Genomic DNA, 21,009 nt, shown 5'->3' on the forward strand with positions numbered 1-21,009 from the left:
AGTCACAATTTAAAATTCATTCATATGAGGCGTAAAGTAAATATTTATATATATGAAGGACGTTGATGCAATATTAAAAAAATACAGATAGCTTTCAATTTTTATTTTTCTTTCAACTGAATAAAAATATATATATATATATATATAATTTCGCGTAGGAAAAAGACATAAACGAAAAGAGAGCGAAGACTTCGTCGCATAGACTTTGTAGATTTATCGTTGAGAGTACCTCAAACAAAAAAAAATTGAAAACCAAATTAGGGTTTTTAATTTCCAGGTAAAAATCCCCTCTTTCTTATCATCTCCCAGCTGCTCAATGAAGATTTTAATTTCGCTTTCTGAATTTATTTTTTCTGCAGATTGTTTTGTTTATTTGAATAAATCTCCGCAAGTTTCAATTAGGTTGCAAAAATCGAAGAAATTTTCTTCGATTCAAAAAAAATGGGAAAATTTTGTTGCTTCACTTCCGCTTCTGAGGTAATGATTATCGAATTTTTGGCTATATAACAATTTCTTTTTTTTTGTTATGAGATGAAATAATTTTGTCTTAGAAGTGAAAGATCTGAGAGCTTTGTGTTTTGATTGATCTTATTGGTGTGGGTTTTTAGGTTGTGGGAGGACAATCATCATCACGATCAGGTAAAGGAAGAAGTGATGAAGGGATGATCAAGTATGGTTTTAGTCTAGTGAAAGGAAAAGCTAACCATCCAATGGAAGATTATCATGTTGCTAACTTTATCAACATCCAAGACCATGAATTGGGTCTTTTTGCTATTTATGATGGTCATATGGGTGATAGTGTCCCTGCTTACTTGCAGAAACGTCTCTTCTCCAATATCCTTAAGGAGGTAAAAACAAAAAAAAAGGTTACTGTTCTACTGTTCTTGGGTTAATGAACATGTGCATAGCTTTAAGTGTATTGTTTTTTTTATGCAGGGAGAGTTTTGGGTTGATCCTCGAAGGTCTATTGCAAAAGCTTATGAGAAGACGGACCAAGCGATTCTATCGAATAGTTCTGACTTGGGTCGTGGTGGTTCTACTGCTGTGACTGCTATATTGATTAATGGGAGAAAGTTGTGGATAGCTAATGTTGGTGATTCACGAGCTGTTCTTTCTCATGGTGGCGCTATAACGCAGATGAGTACAGATCATGAGCCTCGTACTGAAAGGTCGAGTATTGAAGATAGAGGTGGATTTGTATCCAATCTACCAGGTAAAGAACTTATTTTGAGTATTGAATGTTTAATGAAGATAGAATGATTTTGTTGACAAGGAGGATGATGTGGCTGTGATGTTTTAATAACAGGTGATGTTCCTCGGGTGAATGGTCAATTAGCTGTGTCTCGTGCTTTTGGAGATAAGGGACTTAAGACACACTTGAGTTCAGAGCCTGACATAAAAGAAGCTACTGTAGATAGCCAGACAGATGTTCTTCTCTTGGCTAGTGATGGCATCTGGAAGGTAATAATGGCTTGTTCTCTGTATATATTATTCATCTCTTGTTAAATGAGTGTTTTGAGACCATTTTTGTCTGATTGTTTTGTTGTAATGATCATGTTAATAGGTGATGACAAATGAAGAGGCAATGGAGATAGCGAGAAGAGTGAAAGATCCACAGAAAGCGGCAAAGGAATTAACAGCTGAAGCATTGAGAAGAGAGAGTAAAGACGACATATCTTGTGTCGTGGTCCGATTCAGATGACAAACTCTCTGAAAGGATACTTACGGGGAGATGGGTTCCTTATATAATAATTTCAATCAAAGATTCATCAGGACAAAAAAGCTTGTTTTCACTGGATTCGACTCTGATGATTCTGGTTCGGTTTAGGACCGGTCTAAGTTTCAATTTGTGATTAGCTGCTTCTTGCTATAGCTTATGTGCGTTCGTTGTGTAAATTGTGTGTTTTAAAGACGATAAGAAAATGAACAAAAAAGGAGTGGGGAATGGAGTTTTGTGGTGGGTGATGGGGGGTTTTGTTATTATAATTGGTTGATTTGTTATATTTAATCATCGGGATATAAATATTAGGATGTTTTTACAAATATGTGAAAGTACTTTTGGATTAGGTTTGCATATATATATGTTAACCAAAGTGTTTGCTATTTGTAAGAGATTTACATTGCCAAACAAAATAAGCAAAAGTTATCCTTATCATTGTTGTTGGTAAATGTCATTATCCTTGGAAGGATTAAAAATAAGATGGATCAGTTTACTACAATTTGGTTGTGTTTTGTTGTTATAATTCTAAGCAAAGTCTTTCAGAGATTGAGATGTTGCAAATAGTTGCAGAAATTTATCACTGAAAAGGGTTTCATTATTGAAAGACTTAGCTTAGGCGTTGAAAAACTTTCATTGTGTTTTATTTGTGGAACTGTTTGCAACTGCTATAGAGGAAGATGTACCAAGCAATTCTCGAGTTTTCTTCCTCAGTGCTCCAATGGGATTATAGTATTCATTTGGCTATAAAAAGAAAGAATGAAGAAACGTCGGTGACAAGCAATGATTCTTTAGGTATACTCCGACAAACAAAACCCCAAATGGTGTCTTATATTCTGAAATTTCAACACAGGAGAAGCAAGTTAAGTGTAAAACAGATTCCAACCCATCTTGACTCAGGATATGCATCAAGAGTCGTTTCTTTTCTCGCATAGGATTCAAGATTCAGTTCTGCAATGGTATAGTAACTCCATTAGCAATGCCAAAATGAAAAATATAATCTTCAAGTAGCTTAAATTTTGACATAACTGGCTTTTTCATACCTTTTTCTTGGGGCTCATCACCACTTTTGGATAAGAGGAAACAAAAAAAAAGTTGAGTGTATGATTTGGAAGAGAACAAGAAACTAGTATGCTAATTGGTTTCTTGCAACAAAATTTGCTTGAATTCAACAACTTGGCGTTTAAGCAATGAAAGATCCACAAAGCCGTAAATATGTTCCCAAGCATTAACATTCGAATCAAAGTTTAGGCTCCTCATAACAGTACAAGAACTAACAAAATTTCACAAAAATGGCTTATATTGATTCCAAAGGAAACTATCTATCTATCATCAGAGGAGGCAGATAGGGAAATAAAAAGATTACCTCCTCTCTTTCTGTGAGGTCTAAAGTCCACATGTTGAGATTGTCTCTGAGTAGCTGTATAATAAGAGTCATGTCCTTGTTTGATTCATCACTTACTGTCAAATTCATTAATTGCATCATCGAACGCTTGCTTTGCCAATTGGTATGCACTGTACAACACACAGTTTCACTGATTCAGACTGTTAGTAAGTAACACCACACCGATTTCATTAAATAATCATATGTATGCATGTAAGCAAAGGAACCTTTCAGGAGAGTTTAAGAAAACAGAAGTCCAATTCAAAGTCATGTATAGCTGGAACTGTTGGTACCAAACCAGTCTCTGCAGCAGTAACAACAACCAACATTGCCATTACCAAAACACAAAACATATTGTTCAGTTTATTTTGTTCCGAGCTCAAGGCACAAAAACAAACATGAGCCAAGGACCTTATATGCATCAAGAGACTGATCAGTAGCTTCCTTGCTTTCAGCATTAGAACTGAAGTCTGCCAGCCTGGAAAGAACATAAAGTATAGCCAAAACAGTGCAACACTTTTGCGCCTCAAGCACCACAACAACACATTTTCGCTCACATATTGTAGAAAAGAACAGAGGAGTCCACAGTGGTAGACGATGGAATGAGTTGCTTATTGATGACGGACAGGATGTCATTACAAATTTTGGCAAGCTCATCTTCAACCTTGTTTCGATAATTCTTAAGCTTCTTGACATTTTCCTCATTTCCTTTTGACTCTTCCTTTTGCACAATGGATGATAGTATTTCCAATGAAGCTCTCCTTGCGCTAATCACATTCTTGTACCCCACTGATACAAGATTTCTCTCCTTTGCTGATAGCTCCGCTTTAAGCTGAACACTTTTCTTCATCGCTTTCTTTATCTCTTCAAATGTTTCTGCAACAAAACATTTGGAGTATTGAGTAATGTGAAGGCATGTTAAGATTCAAGAAGTTGTTCTGGAAAAAAAGTACCATTGTAGCGCTCGCTTGACGAAGAGAGACTCGCGAAGTGAACGTGCGTTGATTGTTCATTCTCCATGGCTTTTCTTCTTTTTCTCTCTTAAACAATAGATGCTTGGAGAAGAAGAAACTGTAATCTGTATTTCTTGCTCAAGACTTTTCGATTTCACTCATCATTTTAAAGAATAGAAAAGTAAATGAGCTAATGACAAGTGTCCTATTGGCGCTGGATCCAATAGCATCAAATCTGTTTTGAAGGTTTCAGGTTGATTTGGTGAGAGTTGGCAAAGATCGTCACCATGATCCTCTGTTTATTAGTCAAACCTAATATTTGAAGGTGTTGTCTCTTTGCTTTTGACAGTTGTAGCATTTGTTGTGCTAGCAACAACTCACCTAAAGAATTTAGAAGTTGGGCCAAGTGAATACTTGAATTGATCATTTGTAGCTCAAAATTGAAGTTTTCGATAGATGTATGAAATTATTATTCATTGGACATATAAAAATATTAAAGAAAACACTACAAAATCTCTCGAGGGAAGTGGTCAATTCGTGACAAAAATGTTATTTAGATGGTTGACAAAAAGATATCTGATTCTATAAGGATTAACTGGTTCACAGTTTGATTAACATGTTTTAGACTTTGAGGGCTCTCGATTGGATTAGACACAATGAGTGTTGGTACGAGTTAGAGAGTTTGTGATAGCATTTGGTTACAATTACAACTTACAAGAGTCCCATATTTAGAGCATAGAGATCCTTTTTGAGGGTCATGTTGGGAGAACCAAACCATTATTATGTCACACACTTACGGACCAAACCACCGTAGAGAAACACACTTGAGGATGATTCCTTGGCCACAAAGAGGGCAAACATCCACAAATTGAAAAGTTGTGAAGTTTGGGATCACTTATGCAAATTATTAAGAGCCTCTTGAATTCAGACTTTCATGATTTTTGCAAGGAGTTATTAGTTATTACAAACTTCGAATAAAGCTTTGTCTGTTTTGGTTTTTAATTTTGAGACCATGATACGCCTAATATTCTGATAAACAAAAACCCAAATCATGCCTGCTGGCTCAATTCAACAACAAAAGAAGCAAACTAAGCGTAAAACAGAATTCAACCACATCATAAGAGGGTTGAAGATACGCAACGCAGTGTTGTGTTGTGAAAAGTTCAAGAATCTGGAAAACACCATCAAGAAAGACATAGATTAAAAATTACACATTCGAGTAACAAACAACGACACTTACTGTCTTCACTTCAAGATTCAGGATGCAGCAAGAGTCGTTTCTCTTCTCACAGAGGATTTAGTTCTGCAATGATTCAGTAATTCCATGAGTGGTCTAATTGTCAATGCAAAATGGAAAAATCAGTAAGTAGCTTAACTTATAACAAAACTGGCTTTTCATACCTCATCTTGAGGCTCATCAGCACCTTTGGTTCTCTCATCTAAGAGGGGAAAAAAAAAAGGTGAGTGAAAAAGCTTTGGAAGAGAAACAAGAAACTAGTAATGTTTTCTGCTACAAACATATAACTTTTACAAGATTAGCTAGAATCCAATAACTATGAGATGGTAGATTGGTATGTTTTTTGTTGAGGCTTTCAAAACTAAAATGAAAGATCTACATAGCAATACATGCATAAAGGACGGTTTAATTCAAATATAGACAGATGGTTAATGGTTACGAGTTCCCAAACATCAACATTTTTACTCCAAGGTAACGCTCTTAACAGCTCATTTGATTCTAAGGAAACCATTTGATCATGAGATAGGGAAACAAAAGAAAATAAGAATACCTCCTTCCTCATTAAGGTCTGAAGTCCACAAGGTGAGATTGTCTCTAAGTAGCTGCATAATAAGAGTGCTGTCTTTGTATGATTCCTCGTTGAGGCTGTCAAGTTCAGCAATTGCATCATCGAATGCTTGCTTAGCCAATTGGCATGCGCTGTACAATACATAGTTTCATAGTGTCAGAAAATGACCACAGATTCCACTATTATGTTCAATCCAAAATACAAAAACAAACCTTTCGGGAGAGTTCAAGATCTCATAGTAGAAAACTGAAAAGTTCAACGCCAAGCCAAGTCTAACTGGATGTGTGGGTGCCAAACCATTCTCTGCAGCAGCAACAGCAGCCTACATTCCCAGTACGAAAAAAGCAAGACTTGTCTTAGGTTATTCCCAGCTCAAATATAAGAGGGGTGGCACAAAAATAAGAAAACAAATAAACATGATCAAAGGACCTTATATGCTTCAAGAGACTGATCTGCAGCTTCCTTGCGTTCAGCACCAGAACTGAACTCCGCAAGATAGCGATAGTAATCTCCTTTCCTACATAGAAAGAAAAAAAAACACGTAAAGTCAAAACAGTGAAACAAGGAAAAGTTCATGAATCATCATCATTTCAGGAAGAACACAAGCAAGAGTGGTAGCTATGTAATAACTTAAACATTTAACTTTAGTCAAACGGAAATGATCTCATTCTTAGTCACACAAATATCACATGAATGGTCAGAGTATAATAAAGATGACACTCACATTTTGTAGAAAAAGACAGTTGACTCCACAGCGTTAGACGATGGAATGAGATGCTTATCAATGACAGACAAGATGTCATTACAAACTTTAGCAAGCTCATCTTCAACTCTCTTACGATAATTCTTAAGCCTCTTGACATTTTCATCATTTCCCTTGGACTCTTCCTTCTGCTCAATGGAAGATAGTATTCTCCATGATGCTCTCCTTGCACCAATCACATTCTTGTACCCTACAGATACAAGATTCCTCTCTTCCACAGTTAGCTCCACATCAAGCTGAGCAACTTTCTTCATCGCCTCCACCATTTCTGCATCATCACCAACAAAAAAAAAATATCCGATCTTTGAATTTGCTTCCAAAAACGTAGATCTATTTCATTTTCATGCTAAGAGATTCGACAACAGTAAGTATAAAATTATATCAAGATAAGATCAAGAGTGATCAGAGTATCTAAACAACATTAAACAAGAAATTACTTAAAGGTCGCATCTAAAAGTCCAGATCAAGTAACAGCCCAGAAACATACAAATCGGTAAAGGGCTACAAAGAAAATCTATGGAAATGTAAAAACAATTTCGATCGGAGCAATAAAAGATCGGATTTTTTCAGAAACATGAACAAATCATTTTCTGAATAGAGATCCAGAAATCGGAAAATACCATCGTATCTTTCGGTTTGCTCGGAGAGCTTAGCCAAGTAAACCTGCTTTTCCCTCTCATTCTCCATAGTTTTTTCTTCTTCTTCTTCTTCTTCTTCCTTCTCTGTCTCTCTGAAGTCTGAATCAAAAATGGATGCTTTGATTTGATTGATTTCGAGATTAGTAGTAACCCTAGGATCCTCTCATAGTGGTATTATATCAGCCGTTGGATCTACTTTTTTTAGTCAACAAAACTCAGAAACATAAGTTTTATAAATTATAAAGTAGCCACAAAGGTTTAGTTTTTACACAGAAAGAACCTAAAACTAATATATGTTTCTTATTAAACCCCGATCTAGTCAATAACGTAAAAGGTTAACGACGCTGACCGTGATAAACGGAGAAAGACATGTCCTCTTGTCCATTATTTTAAGGGTTTGTGTTCTTTTCTATATTATATAACACAATCCAAATCATAGATTTTTTTTATGCCAATCCAAATCCAAATCCAAATCAATCACAGATTGAAACTCAAAGAAATTTTCTTTTGAAGAAAAAATTTGGTTTCTGTCAAATGTTTTGTACATGGCCCTTTCAAATTCTATATCCTGTAGTTAGCTACAACACGCTTTTAGTTTGCATAAAATATAAAATCTGAACTAGAATGAGAAAACAATTTGTTCCAGGTAAAAGAAATGGTCACTGAACTCGGTTGATTTGTGAGCTGAAATACTGTTGAAGCTCATTAGTCGTTGTCGGTAGGCTTTTCGTCATTTCTGAATTCGATAGAGTCGCCAAATTCTCCATGTTACCATCTCTTTTCTTCATATCATCGTCGTTGTCCTCAACTCCATTCAGAAAATCTGCATTATCATCTTTCTGCATCAGACTGGTTTTCACTCGATCTGCTTCATTGCCATTCTCTACGGCTTTTGCTTCCTCAAACACCTCACTGCTGGTTCTTCCACTCTCAAGGTACTGCATTGTCTCAGAGTCCATGGAATCAGAGTTACCTAGTAAAGATTCGTTAGCTATCACTGGTTGTTGTCCTAGAGTCTTGTTGTCAGATTGCAAGTAATAATGTTGGTTCTTGCTTGGGGATTCAAGAAGTGATCGTAGATATGTGGAGACTTCCTTGCAGGTTTCAAACTGTTGCCCATCAGGGCTATATAATCAAAAACAAAAGAGAAAATTTTCAGAATCCTGAACTAAAAGTGATAACAACAGCTAGAATCCTAGAACGGCAGAGAGTACACAAACGAACTATAAGCAATTTCAGTAGCAGCCCTTAATTCATGTAAACATCTTTTATCATGTTCAAGAAGATGGAGAAACAAACAAGAGGGACAATCAAAAGTCTAGCAGCAGAAACTAAAACATCATATACCAAATCCTATAAAACTATATCTTCAATAGTAACAAAGTGTTAGTTTTGCTATAACCAATTCCACAGCCAATACTAGGTCTATTTTATAATCCAACTAGAAACAGAACCAGTGAAGAACATAAACATTATTATACCTTATGTATCTGCGACAAGCCAGCAACAAATTGCTACCTTTCCTTTTGATGTAGAGCATAAGTCTCCATCCTCTAGGCAAGTATCCTCCATAATCACAAGCATTCACAACTTTCTTCTTCTTCCCTATATTCACCCATTCACCATTCAATTGTTCCAAGAAACCTAAGATCTCTTCCTTTGTCTTCAACCCAACGGTGATCCTCCTCAGCTCCTCTTCGTATGGATCCTCTGAAACACTAGCCAATGCAGAGAGATCCACAATTGTACCTTCTCTGTTCTCCAAGTTCACTACTAACTCTTCCTTATCAAACGCAGAAATATTCACAATTGCACTGTCTCTCTTCTCTAGGTTCATTATCTCTTCCTTATTCTTTGGAGGACGACCTCTCTTTCTCTTCACTGAATTTGAATCCAGGGAGATTCCTGAACTACCAACTCTACTCACCATTCCCAAATTGCTACTAGTTTTATCTACAAACACATACGTAGATGCTTCACCAGTTAAATCCAAAACCTCATTCTCTTCGCTAGGGTTCCGAATCTTCCTCGGCCGTCCACGCTTCCTCTTTATTTTATTCCCGGAGGTTCCCTGAATCAGAACGTTCTGAATCGAATCAAGATTAGGTCTCTGATAAACATAGCTGTTATAATGGATCTGACCTTCGTTATCTTCGAGCTCTTCCTCTCCTTCGTCTTCTTCCTCTTTACTCTGATTCGAATCGACATTGAACAGAGATCTGAGAAGCGACGCGACTTGCGTTTGTTCTTCACGGGAAGAATCGTCTCTCTGACGTTGCGGCGAAGGAGGTTCCTCCGGTGGTTGAGGGTGGCGCGCAAGGCGGAGACGGAGAAATGTCTGTTTCCGGCTACCAGCGGACTCATTGAAAACGGAGCGATCGATCTTTGGTGTCAAATCGTCGTCTCCACCGGCGGAAGCGGCGAGAGACGCTGAAGAAGATGGAGATAGAGAAGAACACTGAGAGAGAGCGCGAAGTTCTGACTGGGACAAAAGACGCGTATCGATTAACGGCAAAGATTCGGCTGATAAACGATTACCAGCTCCACCGAGGAAGTTATGGTGGTTGTTACCGAGGTCACCGTCGTCCATGGAGGTTGCCGCCGTGAACACGTCAGACGCAAAACGGCGGAATCAAAAAGATGCAAATTCCGATAACTTCCAGTGCCTTCTCTTTTGCTCTCTCGCTTAGACTCGCTCTTAGCTTTTCGGTTCGGTTTTGTACAATTTTCAATTAAACCGGTTATACCAATTGATTTAATTGAATTGAGCTCATATTTGTAGTTTTTTTATAAAGAAATTACTATTTTTTTTTTTTTTTGTCATCAAGAAATTACTATCTTTAAAATGTTGATATTTGATTCTTTTCTGGAATGAAAAAAAAAAAAAAAAAAAACTCCTCTTTTGTTTGACTAAGAAATAAATCCCTCTCATGAATGTCGAATTCTGATTTGATTTGCAAGATTAATGTAATCTTGCCGGTTAAAAAAGTAACTGAGTAAAGCACGTGAAATTTAACCGAAACTTTGGTATTCACAAGTATGAACATATATAATTGCATGTAATCTAGAACATGATCAGTGCAATCGCCAAATAAGAAACCGTGTGGATGATTGTAGATACTAGATAGAAATAGTAAATGGGCCTATAATGGGTCAAAAAACTTTTGTTCTTGACCAACTGAATAAAAAGGTGATTCGGCCTTTGTAACGCTAACGCATCAATAACGTATTACGAATGTATGTGGGCTTCCAGGTAATAAAAAGCTATTGAAACTGAGCCTAGCATGGGTTTTATGAAAAAAGGAAAAAGAGTAATGGGGTGAGAGAGGCTCGAACTCTCGACCTCAGGATCACTCAGTAGCTATGAGACCTACGCGCTAGCCAACTGCGCCACCACCCCTTTGGAATACAAGCTGAATTAATAACTTGTAATACTACATAACACTAGTAGTTCAAAATTACTTTGATCATCTTTATGTTACCATGTCAAAATGCTGAAGTTTTCAGAAGATTGAAAATGTTACATGTGAGCTTTCTAATGAATGACCAAATTAGTTTTTGTGTTAAGAGAGACAGCTAAAATAAGAATAGATAATGGAGAGGGAAGAAATGAAGAATGACAGAAGGAGAGATACACGTGGAGGGATCTGCCAGTTCACGGATTCTCTTCTGTTTCTTCTTTAAACTCCAACTCCAGTTGTCTCCTCTTTAGCCATGCTGGCAAATTTGGCCCAACCTTTTCTCTCTTTAACAAAATATCTGTATTGGCTCACTGAAAAAAGTTGTCATCTACCAAAGCATTTTCATGTAAACTTCTCTTAAATATTCAGCAATTTTATATGTACATGATTCACATTACGTTTAACAAAACCAGTTTTCTAGTAGACCAATGAAAACGTAACTTACTAATCACTTTTTTTGGTCAACTACACCGATATTGCTGAAATGTTAAAGGCATATGGGAGTGAAATAGATGATGATGGTGGGGTTTAATGTTTTCATTAGATAAAAAGAGGGGATGGTCGTTATTGGGTGGCTGCATGCGTGCGGGGGACTATGTTAAAGCTGGTTTCTCTGCTCATTTCATGTGATCTTCTCAATTCTTTTGCCCTCCACTTTAATTCATATAATTAGATAACCCTTTACAACTACATTTACATATACATGTCTATAGCCTTATTTAACTTTTTTTTTTATAACTATATTTACATATGAACGTATGTGAACGCATGTATATGTATTTTTCTTTTGTTATCTCCCTAAAAAAAATCATTATTATCAGAAAATAGTGTATCTGATAAGTTTTAGCGAGTTATAGTCTTTTTTTTTTTGATAAATTGATAAATAAAACTAACTAATCATAAGCAAGAAGAATGTTTTTGACACAGAATCAAATAATGAAGCAAGAAGCATGTTGTGATTAAAACGTCGTCTCTAACTTCATGTCAGAACTCATAACTAATTCACTACTCGAATATTAATGGACATAATTATACAATCACATCAAAACGATCAAAACTGTATGTACTCTATTCATATAAAACTCTCAATTTAATTTTACGCTTGGTACTAATAAAAACAATTGGATATGGATTTATATTAATATTTTATAGCTACTCATAGTCATATGTATATATCTATATATTGCCGTCTTTTTTAGTCTAATATTAAATAGTCAATTTTCTAAATGGGGGATGAGAAATCTCTACAGGGATCGATATATATATACTCAAACTACAAAACTATCTTTTCACCAGTTATGTACTTTTTATGGCTTTGGTGGATATAACAATGGAATTCCACTAAAATCACAAAAGGAATTTGAAATCTGATTAGCATAAACATCATTACTAGTATTATCTAATTCTTATCTTTGATTCACATTACATACTTACTTTACATTTGGCTACGAATTATTAAGAAAATTTAGTTAATAAATAAAAAATAGTTATGTCGAGATTGCATGGCAACGCTATATGTCAAATAGGGTTTCTGATCTAACTCTTTTTAAATATATATTTATCGTTGACTTTAAAATTGTGAAGTAAAAAAATCCTGATTCCAAACAACTTAATTGCGTGATTAGTAAAACTCTGTTTCAACTCGGAATAATACCTTGACTTTACGGATAATCTGCCATAATCACTATATTATTAGAAAACATTAAAGAAGGTATTTTAATGGAGGAAAAAAAGAAAAGTTGTGGAAGAGCTATAATGTTAAAACCTGGCAAGTTATAGCCAGCGAAGACATACTCAGTGCTTGCCTTGTCACTCTTCTTACAAAACCCCAAAGAAAATCTAATTCCTTCTTACATTAACTTACCAAGTCTCTCTCTATCCATCTCTAAGAGTAGGGTCAGAGGCAAAATACGGCATCGTTTAAGAGTTCCAATTTGCAACCAAAAAATATAAAGAGAGGAAAATGAAAAAGTCGTTTCTTTGGCATTTGACGATATAAAGAAGCTAACTTTCCCTCATTTACAATCTTTTCTTCTTTTCTTTCTTGGCTCATGTTTTAATTAGACAGACCCCATTTTCATATATTCATTCATTAAATTTTATTCAAACCATTTTTTTTATCGGTGTATATCATCACAACCATCATCATCAACAAATCAACAAACAGTTTATAATATATGTCTAATACAAGCTATTACCGATCACCGTTCGGAGACACGACTCACACCAAAGTGTTTGTAGGAGGTTTAGCATGGGAGACTCCCACCGATGAAATGCGCCGTTACTTTGATCAGTTCGGAGAGATTCTTGAAGCCGTCATCATTACCGATAAGGCTACCGGAAAATCTAAAGGCTACGGTTTTGTAAGTTCTTTTATCTTCCCCACCATTTTAAGGATTCTCAAGGTTTGACACGTCATCATCTCCGTGGTCCAGGTCACGTTTCGAGACTCGGATTCAGCGACGAGAGCCGTCGCTGATCCGAATCCGGTGATCGATGGACGAAAGGCAAATTGCAATATTGCGTCTTTTGGACGGCCCCGACCATCGACGCCTCGAGGTTCGTTAACTCAATCCATATTTCTTTGAAATGTGAACTTTAATGATATCATTGATCTACTTACTTTTCTTGGCTGAATTGTTTGATGGGACTAATCCATACATTGTTTTGAGAAAATGATGAAAAACTAATACGATGATGAAGAACATTTTTATTTTTGTTTTCAAAACGTAATGTTATCAAAAGATAACCTTTTGTCTTTAATTGGAGATATTATACGCCAATTTTTCTATCGTCATAATTTTTAATGAATTTCTACGATACATATACAAGGAAAAATGCTACATTGTTCAAGAATGTTATATAGCAATGTAATAATTTTATGTAATCGTTTAAATTCAATAGAAAAACTTTTTATTTACTTTTTGATGGCATAGGACGAGGACAAGGAGGAAGCCCTAGTCAGTATCAAGGCGGAGGACAATCAAGCTATACCGGAATGGCTGCTCCGGTGCAGCAGGCTGCGGCTGCCCAGCTCATGTATCCGTCATACGGGTACGCTGAATGATTTAAAGAGAAAAATAATGGGTTTTGTTTATTTAATACCAAAGTGTGTAAAGAAATTTATAAATTTTGCTTAGACAAATGAAATGGTCCAATGTGATAGAAATGGTAAGAGACAGAAGATGATATTTAATGCTTCAATTTGCGCAAGTTGGAGTCAGCCTGTAAATATCATATTCGTAATATAAATACTTATAGACTAGCTAGTTGTCATATAAAAAGTATATACATAATATCATGAACATTAGCCGGACCAGCATTGCAATAGAACAATAATAGTGAAATATGTCATGTAGATGTCTCTGTGAAATTTGCATGCACTAAATTTGTCTAGGTAAGATAATTAGGTTTTTGTATTTTGGTGGATACATAGACTAATTGGTTTAGCATCATTAAATTCTTTTGTTTTCAGGTACACCTACAATTCTGAATATGGGTACCACCAAGTCAGTCTCTCTATCTCTCTTTTTCTCCCCTCAAATCTCTCTCCATATGACATACATATACAATTATAAACATGCAATTGTATATTAGTATAGACATCTACTAGGAAAATGTCGTATCCTTCTAGCGTATGTGAATGTTGGAATTAGTAGTACCTAGAAAACTTCCTTAGACTGAGTAATGACGTAGGAAATTATATGTTAATGACGTAGAAGAAATAGGGGTAGATCATAAAAAATGAACTCAAGATGATGAGGTTGGTGATGATATTAATCAAACATAAGTTACATGCAGGCCCTATACAACGCACAGCTCCAACAGGCACAATACTATCAACAGCAAATGTACGGAGGAGGAGGAGCAACATCACCATCATCATCCAACATCATGCCTTCCCCTTATTACTACCTCCAAGCTCCAAGCCCTAGACCATATCTTCATCATCAACAACATTATCAATATCACCATCATCAGCAGCAGCAGCAACAACAACAACAACGTTTACCTTCTGCTTCATCTTACCTAATTTACCCATCCAATGTCGAGGCTCCTACTCCATCTAATGTCCCTACTTCCCAAGGGCCACTATCTTCTTCCACTGGTAAGTCTTATAACCACCATGCATGTCCATTGTACAAATTGCATTAATCATCATAACAAGATTCACGACCACTAAGTACTAAACAATAAGTTTTGTAAGAAACAAGAGCTAGTGAGATTGAATTATATAGTACGGAAGATTAAATGGAATACCAAAAAAGAGTGAATGATTGGGCACATGGGATATATATAATTGCGTCATATCCATGTGAACTGAGCTGTCTAAATTTTTTCTCCTCACATCTGTCTATCCTCCATCATGGGTCATGCATGTTTATATATGTGTATGTAAAATGCATAAACCAATAGTGTTTGCATGTGAGTTCTGTCACCTTTTTATATTATTGATTCTCAAGATCTAGTCACACAACTCACAAGGGACCACTCTCTATTTAAGCAATTATCCAAACTTATTTGTAGAGGGGCCACCAAACAAATAACTTCTATGTGTGGATTGACTATATATTTATGTTAAAAAAGGTTTTACGATATGAATCTTTTTTTCTCTTCAGAATCACACGCACCACAACAAGTATCAGAAGAAGGTGGAGAATTCGATCCAACGGATGCACCTGAAAGTACGACTACGAACATCAGAGACTTAACGTCATCTTCTTGATCAACTGCCTCAACTTGTACAATCTTGACATTTTTTTTTAATTCTCTTTCTCGTCATTCAACAAAAAAAAAAAGCTAATTCGTTTTTATTTTCTCAACCAAATTCATGACTTAACTTGACTGCCAAAATAAAGATGGCTCTATCTATCCATTCTTGTCATGTTTTTTTTCTTTCTTCCTAACGGAATAATATAATATGTCGACTTTGATATTCTTTCTATTATTTTAGAATAAGTTCGACTATTTTTATAATCTTCCATTGTACTTCTACATTAGACTAATTGATAGCATGTTAAGAAAAAAACAAGTCAATTTTGTGAAAAGTGATAACCCACGTGACAATCTATCCTTCCGATTTTATATCGTTTTATGGCTGAATTAATATAATTTTCCAAGCAATTCAGCTTAAACTTTGTTGCTTACTTATTAAAACCAATTTTTGTATATAAACAAAAGTAACTGAATATGAACCCACTCAACCAAAAGTTAAAAAGTTAAGTTTTTTTTAATATATACATTGAATTAACTAGCTGATTATTACAACTTTTTACCGGTTAATTAGATCATACATCTACTTTAGATCAGTTTAAGAATTAGTGTGCAATATAGAACTATTAAAACTTAGAGGTAATAATTAATGAGATTGATGATAAAAACACGTTTTTGCGTATATGTTCGGTTACTTTGTCAATACTCCATAAGATTGATGATTAAAATACAACTATTTAACTTCCCACCTCCCATAGGATAGAGTGGGCCGGGCCGTATACATAACATATTGGGCGCCACGCTGATTCTGACCCAAAAGGACCTTTTACCTACGTACCGCCTCCAGCAAGAGCGACCTCTCATTCGCCAATTGGTCGGCAAGGTGCGAAAAGATGTATAGAGGACTTGTTCTCTTGCACAGGAAATGTGTTCTCTTCTAGACTTGAATACAAAATTTGTTTCCGTAGTACATCTTGCACAGGAAAAGATGAAGTTTTTTTTTTGTTGAAGTTTATATTAGTGGTGTGATTCTAACAATATTTTGGTATCAACAAACAAAAATAAAAGTTATTATGCTAAAGTTATTCTATAGCAATTTACACTGATTACAAACAGAAAATAAAGACCAATTATAATTATATAAAAGAAACGAGTAACACATCTATAGGCCTCTAGGGTCTACCACCAAAACTATCATATGATATTTGTAATTAACTACCGCATTAGAACTTTTCTCATCTAAGATTTTCTAAGAAAACTTTATGTATAAGCGTCTCAAGATTCATGACCGACGAACCATGTTTATACCTCGTCGCTTCCTCGGCCAACCGCCGCCACTCTTCCGCCTTTTCTCTCAGCTTTTTCCCCTTTTCTCCATCCATAAGTTCTCTAACCACCGTCTCGACCTCCTCTCTCTTCACATCTTTACCAATCTCTATACCCACTCCCCACTCGTCACAACAAAACTTACAATTCGTCGGTTGCTCCGAAAAACATGGCCAACATATCATCGGAACACCACCAGCGAGACTCTCCAATGTTGAGTTCCACCCGCAATGCGTCAAGAACCCTCCTATCGCGGGATGAGAAAGAACTTTCTCCTGAGGACACCAACTAGCTAACATTCTCCGGTCTATCGTCTCCGCTAAAAACTCTTGTGGAAGAACCACCATCGCCTCTCCCACCACTAAATTAGGACGGATCACCCATAAAAACTCTTTCCTACTTGCCGCCAAACCCCAAGCAAATTCTTCAAGCTGTTTTGCACTCATCACCGTTATGCATCCAAAGTTAACAAAAAGAACACTGTTTGGAGTTTTTGTATCGAGCCAATCCAAACATTCCATCTCCTCTCTCCACAAATTTAATCCCATCTGTCCTATTTCACTAGCCTCGTTTATTTCTTCCTTCACAAGGAGATGGAGTGGCCCAATAGAATAAACCGGAGGTAAAATAGATTGCATAGACTGGATAACATCATGCTCGAGTTCATCAAACGTGTTGAGAATGATAGCACTAGCGCGTTTAGATCGCTCAACTTCTCGAATGAGGAAATTAAGCATTATGTTGTCAGGATTTGTGGTACGTATATAGCTAGGGATGTCCTTTAACCTAAGATTCTTCATTGATGGTATCCAATCTATAACTGTGTCTAGATGCTCCTTTGACATGTAACTTTCGTCTGTCCAATACACACCATTATAATTAGTAATCTAAATTAAAGTATACAACATATTACAACTTTGGGCTAAAGACAGATAAATATGCTAGATGCATTAGTTACGGACGTTTTTTCTTTTAACTATATGAATTAAAATCAGTAGTAATAGAAAAACAATTAGTACCTTTAAAAGGAGATAGACCCTTCTCGATGAAAAGATAAAAGTGTAGAATAGTCATGAAACCACAAGCACTATTGGTCCAAAAAATAACCTCTGGGACACCTAGTTCCTCGGCTGCGTCAAGAGTAAAACTCATCACACCGTCCGATACAATACAACTCACTGGAGGAACATCATCTTTATCGTTGATCCGGCGCAGAATCTCTTTGAATGGAGCGAGACAGTTTTTCTCAATGGACATGCAAACGGTAGGAGTATGCTGCGTCCTATCGCCATCAGTCTCCGGTAGACCGTCAGGGATGGACTCGAACCGGAATGAAGGAAACCCGTCGAGCGCGTTGGGACCACGGGACCGGAGGAGACGGTTGTGGTTGTAGAGAGTGTTAACGAAGGTGACGTGAAAGCCTTTAGCGTAGAGGAGTTTAGCCACTTTCAGCATCGGATTGATGTGGCCTTGAGCCGGGTAAGGCACGCAAACTACGTGTGGCTTTTGTGCGTTATGAACAACATGAGATTCCATTTTCTTGCTCTCTTATGCCGAGAAAAAATGAAAATGGATTTGTATATGTGATTATAAGAACTTCGTTTTAGAAAGATAATTGACAATGAGTTGGTGAGACCTTATGATTCTAGCACGTGGGAATTAACAAAAGATATGTGTCAGCGTCACATGCGAAGATCGAGGCCGAACTTTTGTATCTATGTGTGAAATTTATAAGCTTAGCAAAAGATAGTATTGGTTTATCTAAAGATTGAGTTTTTTACGGAAGGAGATGCCATTTTTTTGTTTTCATTCTTCTGGCAAGAAAAACTGTGACGTTATATATGATTTGTAGATACACTAATGGCTAATAAATGGCTCCATTCTCCATACACTAATGTCGACATTGTTAATTCCCTTTTTTTTATATAGATAATTTATTACTTGTTAGTGTAATATTGTAATTCCATGCCATATATAAAGGTAAAAAAGAGTAGACATTGAGATATTTTAATGTTCTGTGTCATATATAACTCAGCTAGCTATATTACTTTTATATGTTTTTGGAGGTTGATGCAAGAAGAACACATACATTTCTACTTGACTGGTTGACGCAATTTCACATTTTGGTGCAATATCACAAAACAATTCCACAATTTCCAGGTAAATTGTAATTCCCATATGTACCTAAAATTATGAGCATGTAGGTTATCACAACATACGATTGAAAAGACTGAAAACAATACTCGTCCAGAGTTATATAACATACTTTTATATAAGCCATCTTACATTTTTAAAATAACAGTTTCATTGTACTCTCTATTATCTACTCCCTTAAAAGAACCTTTCTCACAACCGTCTCAAAATTCACAACCGAGGAACCATGCTTATGCTCCGTAGCTTCATTCGCCAAGCGCCGCCACTCTACGGCCTTCTCTCGCATTTTCTTTCCCTTCTCTCTATCCATTAGCTCTCTAACCACTGTCTCGACCTCCTCCCTCTTAACATCTCCACCAATCTCGACACCAACTCCCCACTCATCACAACAAAACTTACAATTCGTTTGCTGCTCGGCAAAAAACGGCCAGCATATTATCGGAACACCACCAGAGATACTTTCGAGTGTCGAGTTCCACCCGCAATGCGTCAAGAACCCTCCAACCATAGGGTGGGAAATAACTTTTTCTTGAGAACACCAACTCACCAGCATTCCGCGGTCTGCCGTCTCCGTTAAAAACTCTGAGAGAATCGCCGTCGTCTCTCCGGCAACTAAATCCGGCCGGATCACCCATAAAAACTCTTTCCCACTTGCCGCCAAACCCCAAGCAAACTCAAGAAGTTGTTTTGCACTCATCACCGTTATGCATCCAAAATTAACAAAAACGACGCTGTTTGGAGTCGTTTTACTGTCCAACCAATCCAAACATTCTGTATCTTCTTTCCACAAATTTAATCCCATCCGTCCTATTTCACTAACCTCGTCAATTTCCTGGTTTGCTAGGAGATGGAGCGGTCCAATCGTATAAACCGGAGGTAATAAAATAGATTGCATAGATTGTATAAGATCATGATCAAGATCATCGAACGTATTGAGAATGATCACTGGCGCGTTTGGATTGCTCCACCTCTTGAATGATGAAATTGAGCATTATGTCGTCAGGATTAGTGGTACGTATGAAGCTAGGGATGTCTTTTAGCCTAAGATTCTTCATTGATGGTATCCAATCTATAACCGTGTCTAGATGCTCCTTAGACATGTAACTTTCATCTATCAAATCCACCATCAATATTAATTAGTAATCTATTGGATACAACACGAGTTACACGACTTTGCTAGTGTAAATTGGCAAATGCATTATTAAGGGTTATTTTCTCTTTTAATGTATGTGAATAAAAATCAATAATATATAAAAATGAAAATAATTTGTACCTTTAAACGGAGATAAGCCTTTTTCGATGAAGAGATAAAAGTGTAGAAAAGTCATGAAACCACAAGCACTGTTCGTCCAGAAAATAACCTCTGGGAGATTGAGTTCCTCTGCTGCGTCAAGAGTAAAGCTCATCACACCGTCCGATACAATACAGCTCACCGGAGGAACATCATCAACATCGTTGATCCGTCGGAGAAGCTCCTTGAACGGAGCGAGGCAGTTCTTCATGGTGGACACACAAAGGGCGGGGATATCTTGGGTCTTATCCCCATCGGTATCCGGAAGACCGTCAGCTATCGACTCGAACCGGAAAGAAGGAAGTCCGTCCAGTGCGTAAGGCCCACGGGACCGGAGGAGACGGTTGTGGTTATAGACGGTGTTGACGAAGGTGACATGGAAGCCTCTCGCGTGGAGGAGTTTAGCCACTTTTAGCATCGGGTTGATGTGGCCTTGAGCCGGGTGAGGCACGCAAACAACATGTGGTTTTTGTTTGCTATGGACAGCAGGAGATGCCATTTTAAAAAAAAAACGTATCCACAAGAGAAAAATAATGATGGAAGTTAACACGACTCCATTGTCGGTAGGCGTTTATATATGTACAAGATGCTAAAGAAATGACTCGAGAGGTGTCACAACATTGTAACTTGTTAGAGGTGTATTTTTTCTTTCTTATCAAAGTACTCCGTCTATTTTCATTTGAAGACAAATTAATAGTAGTTACAAAATATCTACTCATAACTCTATATGTATTAATCAGACAAAAAAATCATTTATTATAAAGACAATTAAGGAAACCAAGTATTATATTCTGAACATGACCG

The 21,009-nt window shown here is 36.6% G+C and overlaps 6 protein-coding genes, 1 non-coding gene and 1 pseudogene across 14 annotated transcripts; 2 read left to right on the forward strand and 6 right to left on the reverse strand.

The window, feature by feature from the left end:
- Positions 1–72: 72 nt before the first annotated feature.
- On the forward strand, positions 73–2,224 carry PAPP2C (phytochrome-associated protein phosphatase type 2C). Of its 3 annotated transcripts, none has more exons than NM_001198133.1 (6): positions 73–277; positions 360–477; positions 609–866; positions 937–1,213; positions 1,307–1,461; positions 1,565–2,037. In NM_001198133.1, the coding sequence occupies exons 2-6, from the start codon at positions 442–444 to the stop codon at positions 1,700–1,702; spliced, it is 864 nt and encodes a 287-aa protein (NP_001185062.1). In that variant the 5' UTR covers positions 73–277; positions 360–441; the 3' UTR covers positions 1,703–2,037. The 3 variants fall into 3 exon arrangements, with proteins under 3 accessions (NP_001185062.1, NP_564165.1, NP_973883.1); NM_102079.5 differs by having other exon boundaries at positions 139–277; positions 609–848; positions 1,565–2,224; NM_202154.2 differs by having other exon boundaries at positions 139–277; positions 609–848; positions 937–1,461; positions 1,565–2,084.
- A 621-nt stretch (positions 2,225–2,845) lies between these two features.
- Positions 2,846–4,168, reverse strand: AT1G22290 (14-3-3 family protein; the record flags this gene model as incomplete). 2 transcript variants are annotated; one of them, NM_001198134.1, is made up of 6 exons in its annotated part: positions 2,846–3,103; positions 3,180–3,232; positions 3,329–3,405; positions 3,513–3,579; positions 3,659–3,977; positions 4,055–4,168. In NM_001198134.1, 6 exons carry the CDS (start codon positions 4,119–4,121, stop codon positions 3,036–3,038), a joined length of 651 nt encoding a protein of 216 aa, NP_001185063.1. The 2 variants fall into 2 exon arrangements, with proteins under 2 accessions (NP_001185063.1, NP_564166.1); NM_102080.1 differs by lacking the exon at positions 2,846–3,103 and having other exon boundaries at positions 3,172–3,232; positions 4,055–4,121.
- A 796-nt stretch (positions 4,169–4,964) lies between these two features.
- On the reverse strand, positions 4,965–7,601 carry GRF10 (general regulatory factor 10). Of its 3 annotated transcripts, none has more exons than NM_102081.4 (7): positions 7,243–7,601; positions 6,584–6,890; positions 6,289–6,376; positions 6,072–6,181; positions 5,842–5,990; positions 5,456–5,493; positions 4,965–5,357 (listed from the first exon to the last, which is right to left on the reverse strand). In NM_102081.4, exons 1-7 carry the CDS (start codon positions 7,307–7,309, stop codon positions 5,352–5,354), a joined length of 765 nt encoding a protein of 254 aa, NP_564167.1. In that variant the 5' UTR covers positions 7,310–7,601; the 3' UTR covers positions 4,965–5,351. The 3 variants fall into 3 exon arrangements, with proteins under 3 accessions (NP_564167.1, NP_973884.1, NP_849698.1); NM_179367.2 differs by having other exon boundaries at positions 5,073–5,357; positions 5,431–5,493; positions 7,243–7,425; NM_202155.2 differs by having other exon boundaries at positions 4,975–5,357; positions 5,456–5,990; positions 7,243–7,425.
- Positions 7,602–7,708: 107 nt separating this feature from the next.
- On the reverse strand, positions 7,709–10,030 carry MBD8 (methyl-CPG-binding domain 8). 2 transcript variants are annotated; one of them, NM_180618.2, is made up of 3 exons: positions 9,403–10,030; positions 8,742–9,331; positions 7,728–8,385 (listed from the first exon to the last, which is right to left on the reverse strand). In NM_180618.2, the coding sequence occupies exons 1-3, from the start codon at positions 9,622–9,624 to the stop codon at positions 7,920–7,922; spliced, it is 1,278 nt and encodes a 425-aa protein (NP_850949.1). In that variant the 5' UTR covers positions 9,625–10,030; the 3' UTR covers positions 7,728–7,919. The 2 variants fall into 2 exon arrangements, with proteins under 2 accessions (NP_173650.3, NP_850949.1); NM_102082.4 differs by having other exon boundaries at positions 7,709–8,385; positions 8,742–10,030.
- Positions 10,031–10,575: 545 nt separating this feature from the next.
- AT1G22320 lies at positions 10,576–10,660 on the reverse strand. Its single transcript is given in 2 exon segments — positions 10,576–10,612; positions 10,623–10,660. It is a non-coding gene; the product is annotated as a tRNA-Met (tRNA).
- Positions 10,661–12,528: 1,868 nt separating this feature from the next.
- On the forward strand, positions 12,529–15,740 carry AT1G22330 (RNA-binding (RRM/RBD/RNP motifs) family protein). Its single transcript, NM_102083.3, has 6 exons — positions 12,529–13,084; positions 13,157–13,280; positions 13,658–13,775; positions 14,197–14,230; positions 14,523–14,829; positions 15,341–15,740. Exons 1-6 carry the CDS (start codon positions 12,899–12,901, stop codon positions 15,445–15,447), a joined length of 876 nt encoding a protein of 291 aa, NP_564168.2. The 5' UTR covers positions 12,529–12,898; the 3' UTR covers positions 15,448–15,740.
- A 724-nt stretch (positions 15,741–16,464) lies between these two features.
- Positions 16,465–18,324, reverse strand: UGT85A7 (UDP-glucosyl transferase 85A7). The gene is made up of 2 exons (NM_102085.3): positions 17,780–18,324; positions 16,465–17,616 (listed from the first exon to the last, which is right to left on the reverse strand). Exons 1-2 carry the CDS (start codon positions 18,294–18,296, stop codon positions 16,670–16,672), a joined length of 1,464 nt encoding a protein of 487 aa, NP_173652.1. The 5' UTR covers positions 18,297–18,324; the 3' UTR covers positions 16,465–16,669.
- A 639-nt stretch (positions 18,325–18,963) lies between these two features.
- AT1G22350 lies at positions 18,964–20,969 on the reverse strand (annotated as a pseudogene). The gene is made up of 2 exons: positions 20,188–20,969; positions 18,964–20,025 (listed from the first exon to the last, which is right to left on the reverse strand).
- Positions 20,970–21,009: the final 40 nt, after the last annotated feature.

Source organism: Arabidopsis thaliana (assembly GCF_000001735.4).
Source record: "Arabidopsis thaliana chromosome 1 sequence".
Lineage (NCBI taxonomy): Eukaryota > Viridiplantae > Streptophyta > Magnoliopsida > Brassicales > Brassicaceae > Arabidopsis > Arabidopsis thaliana.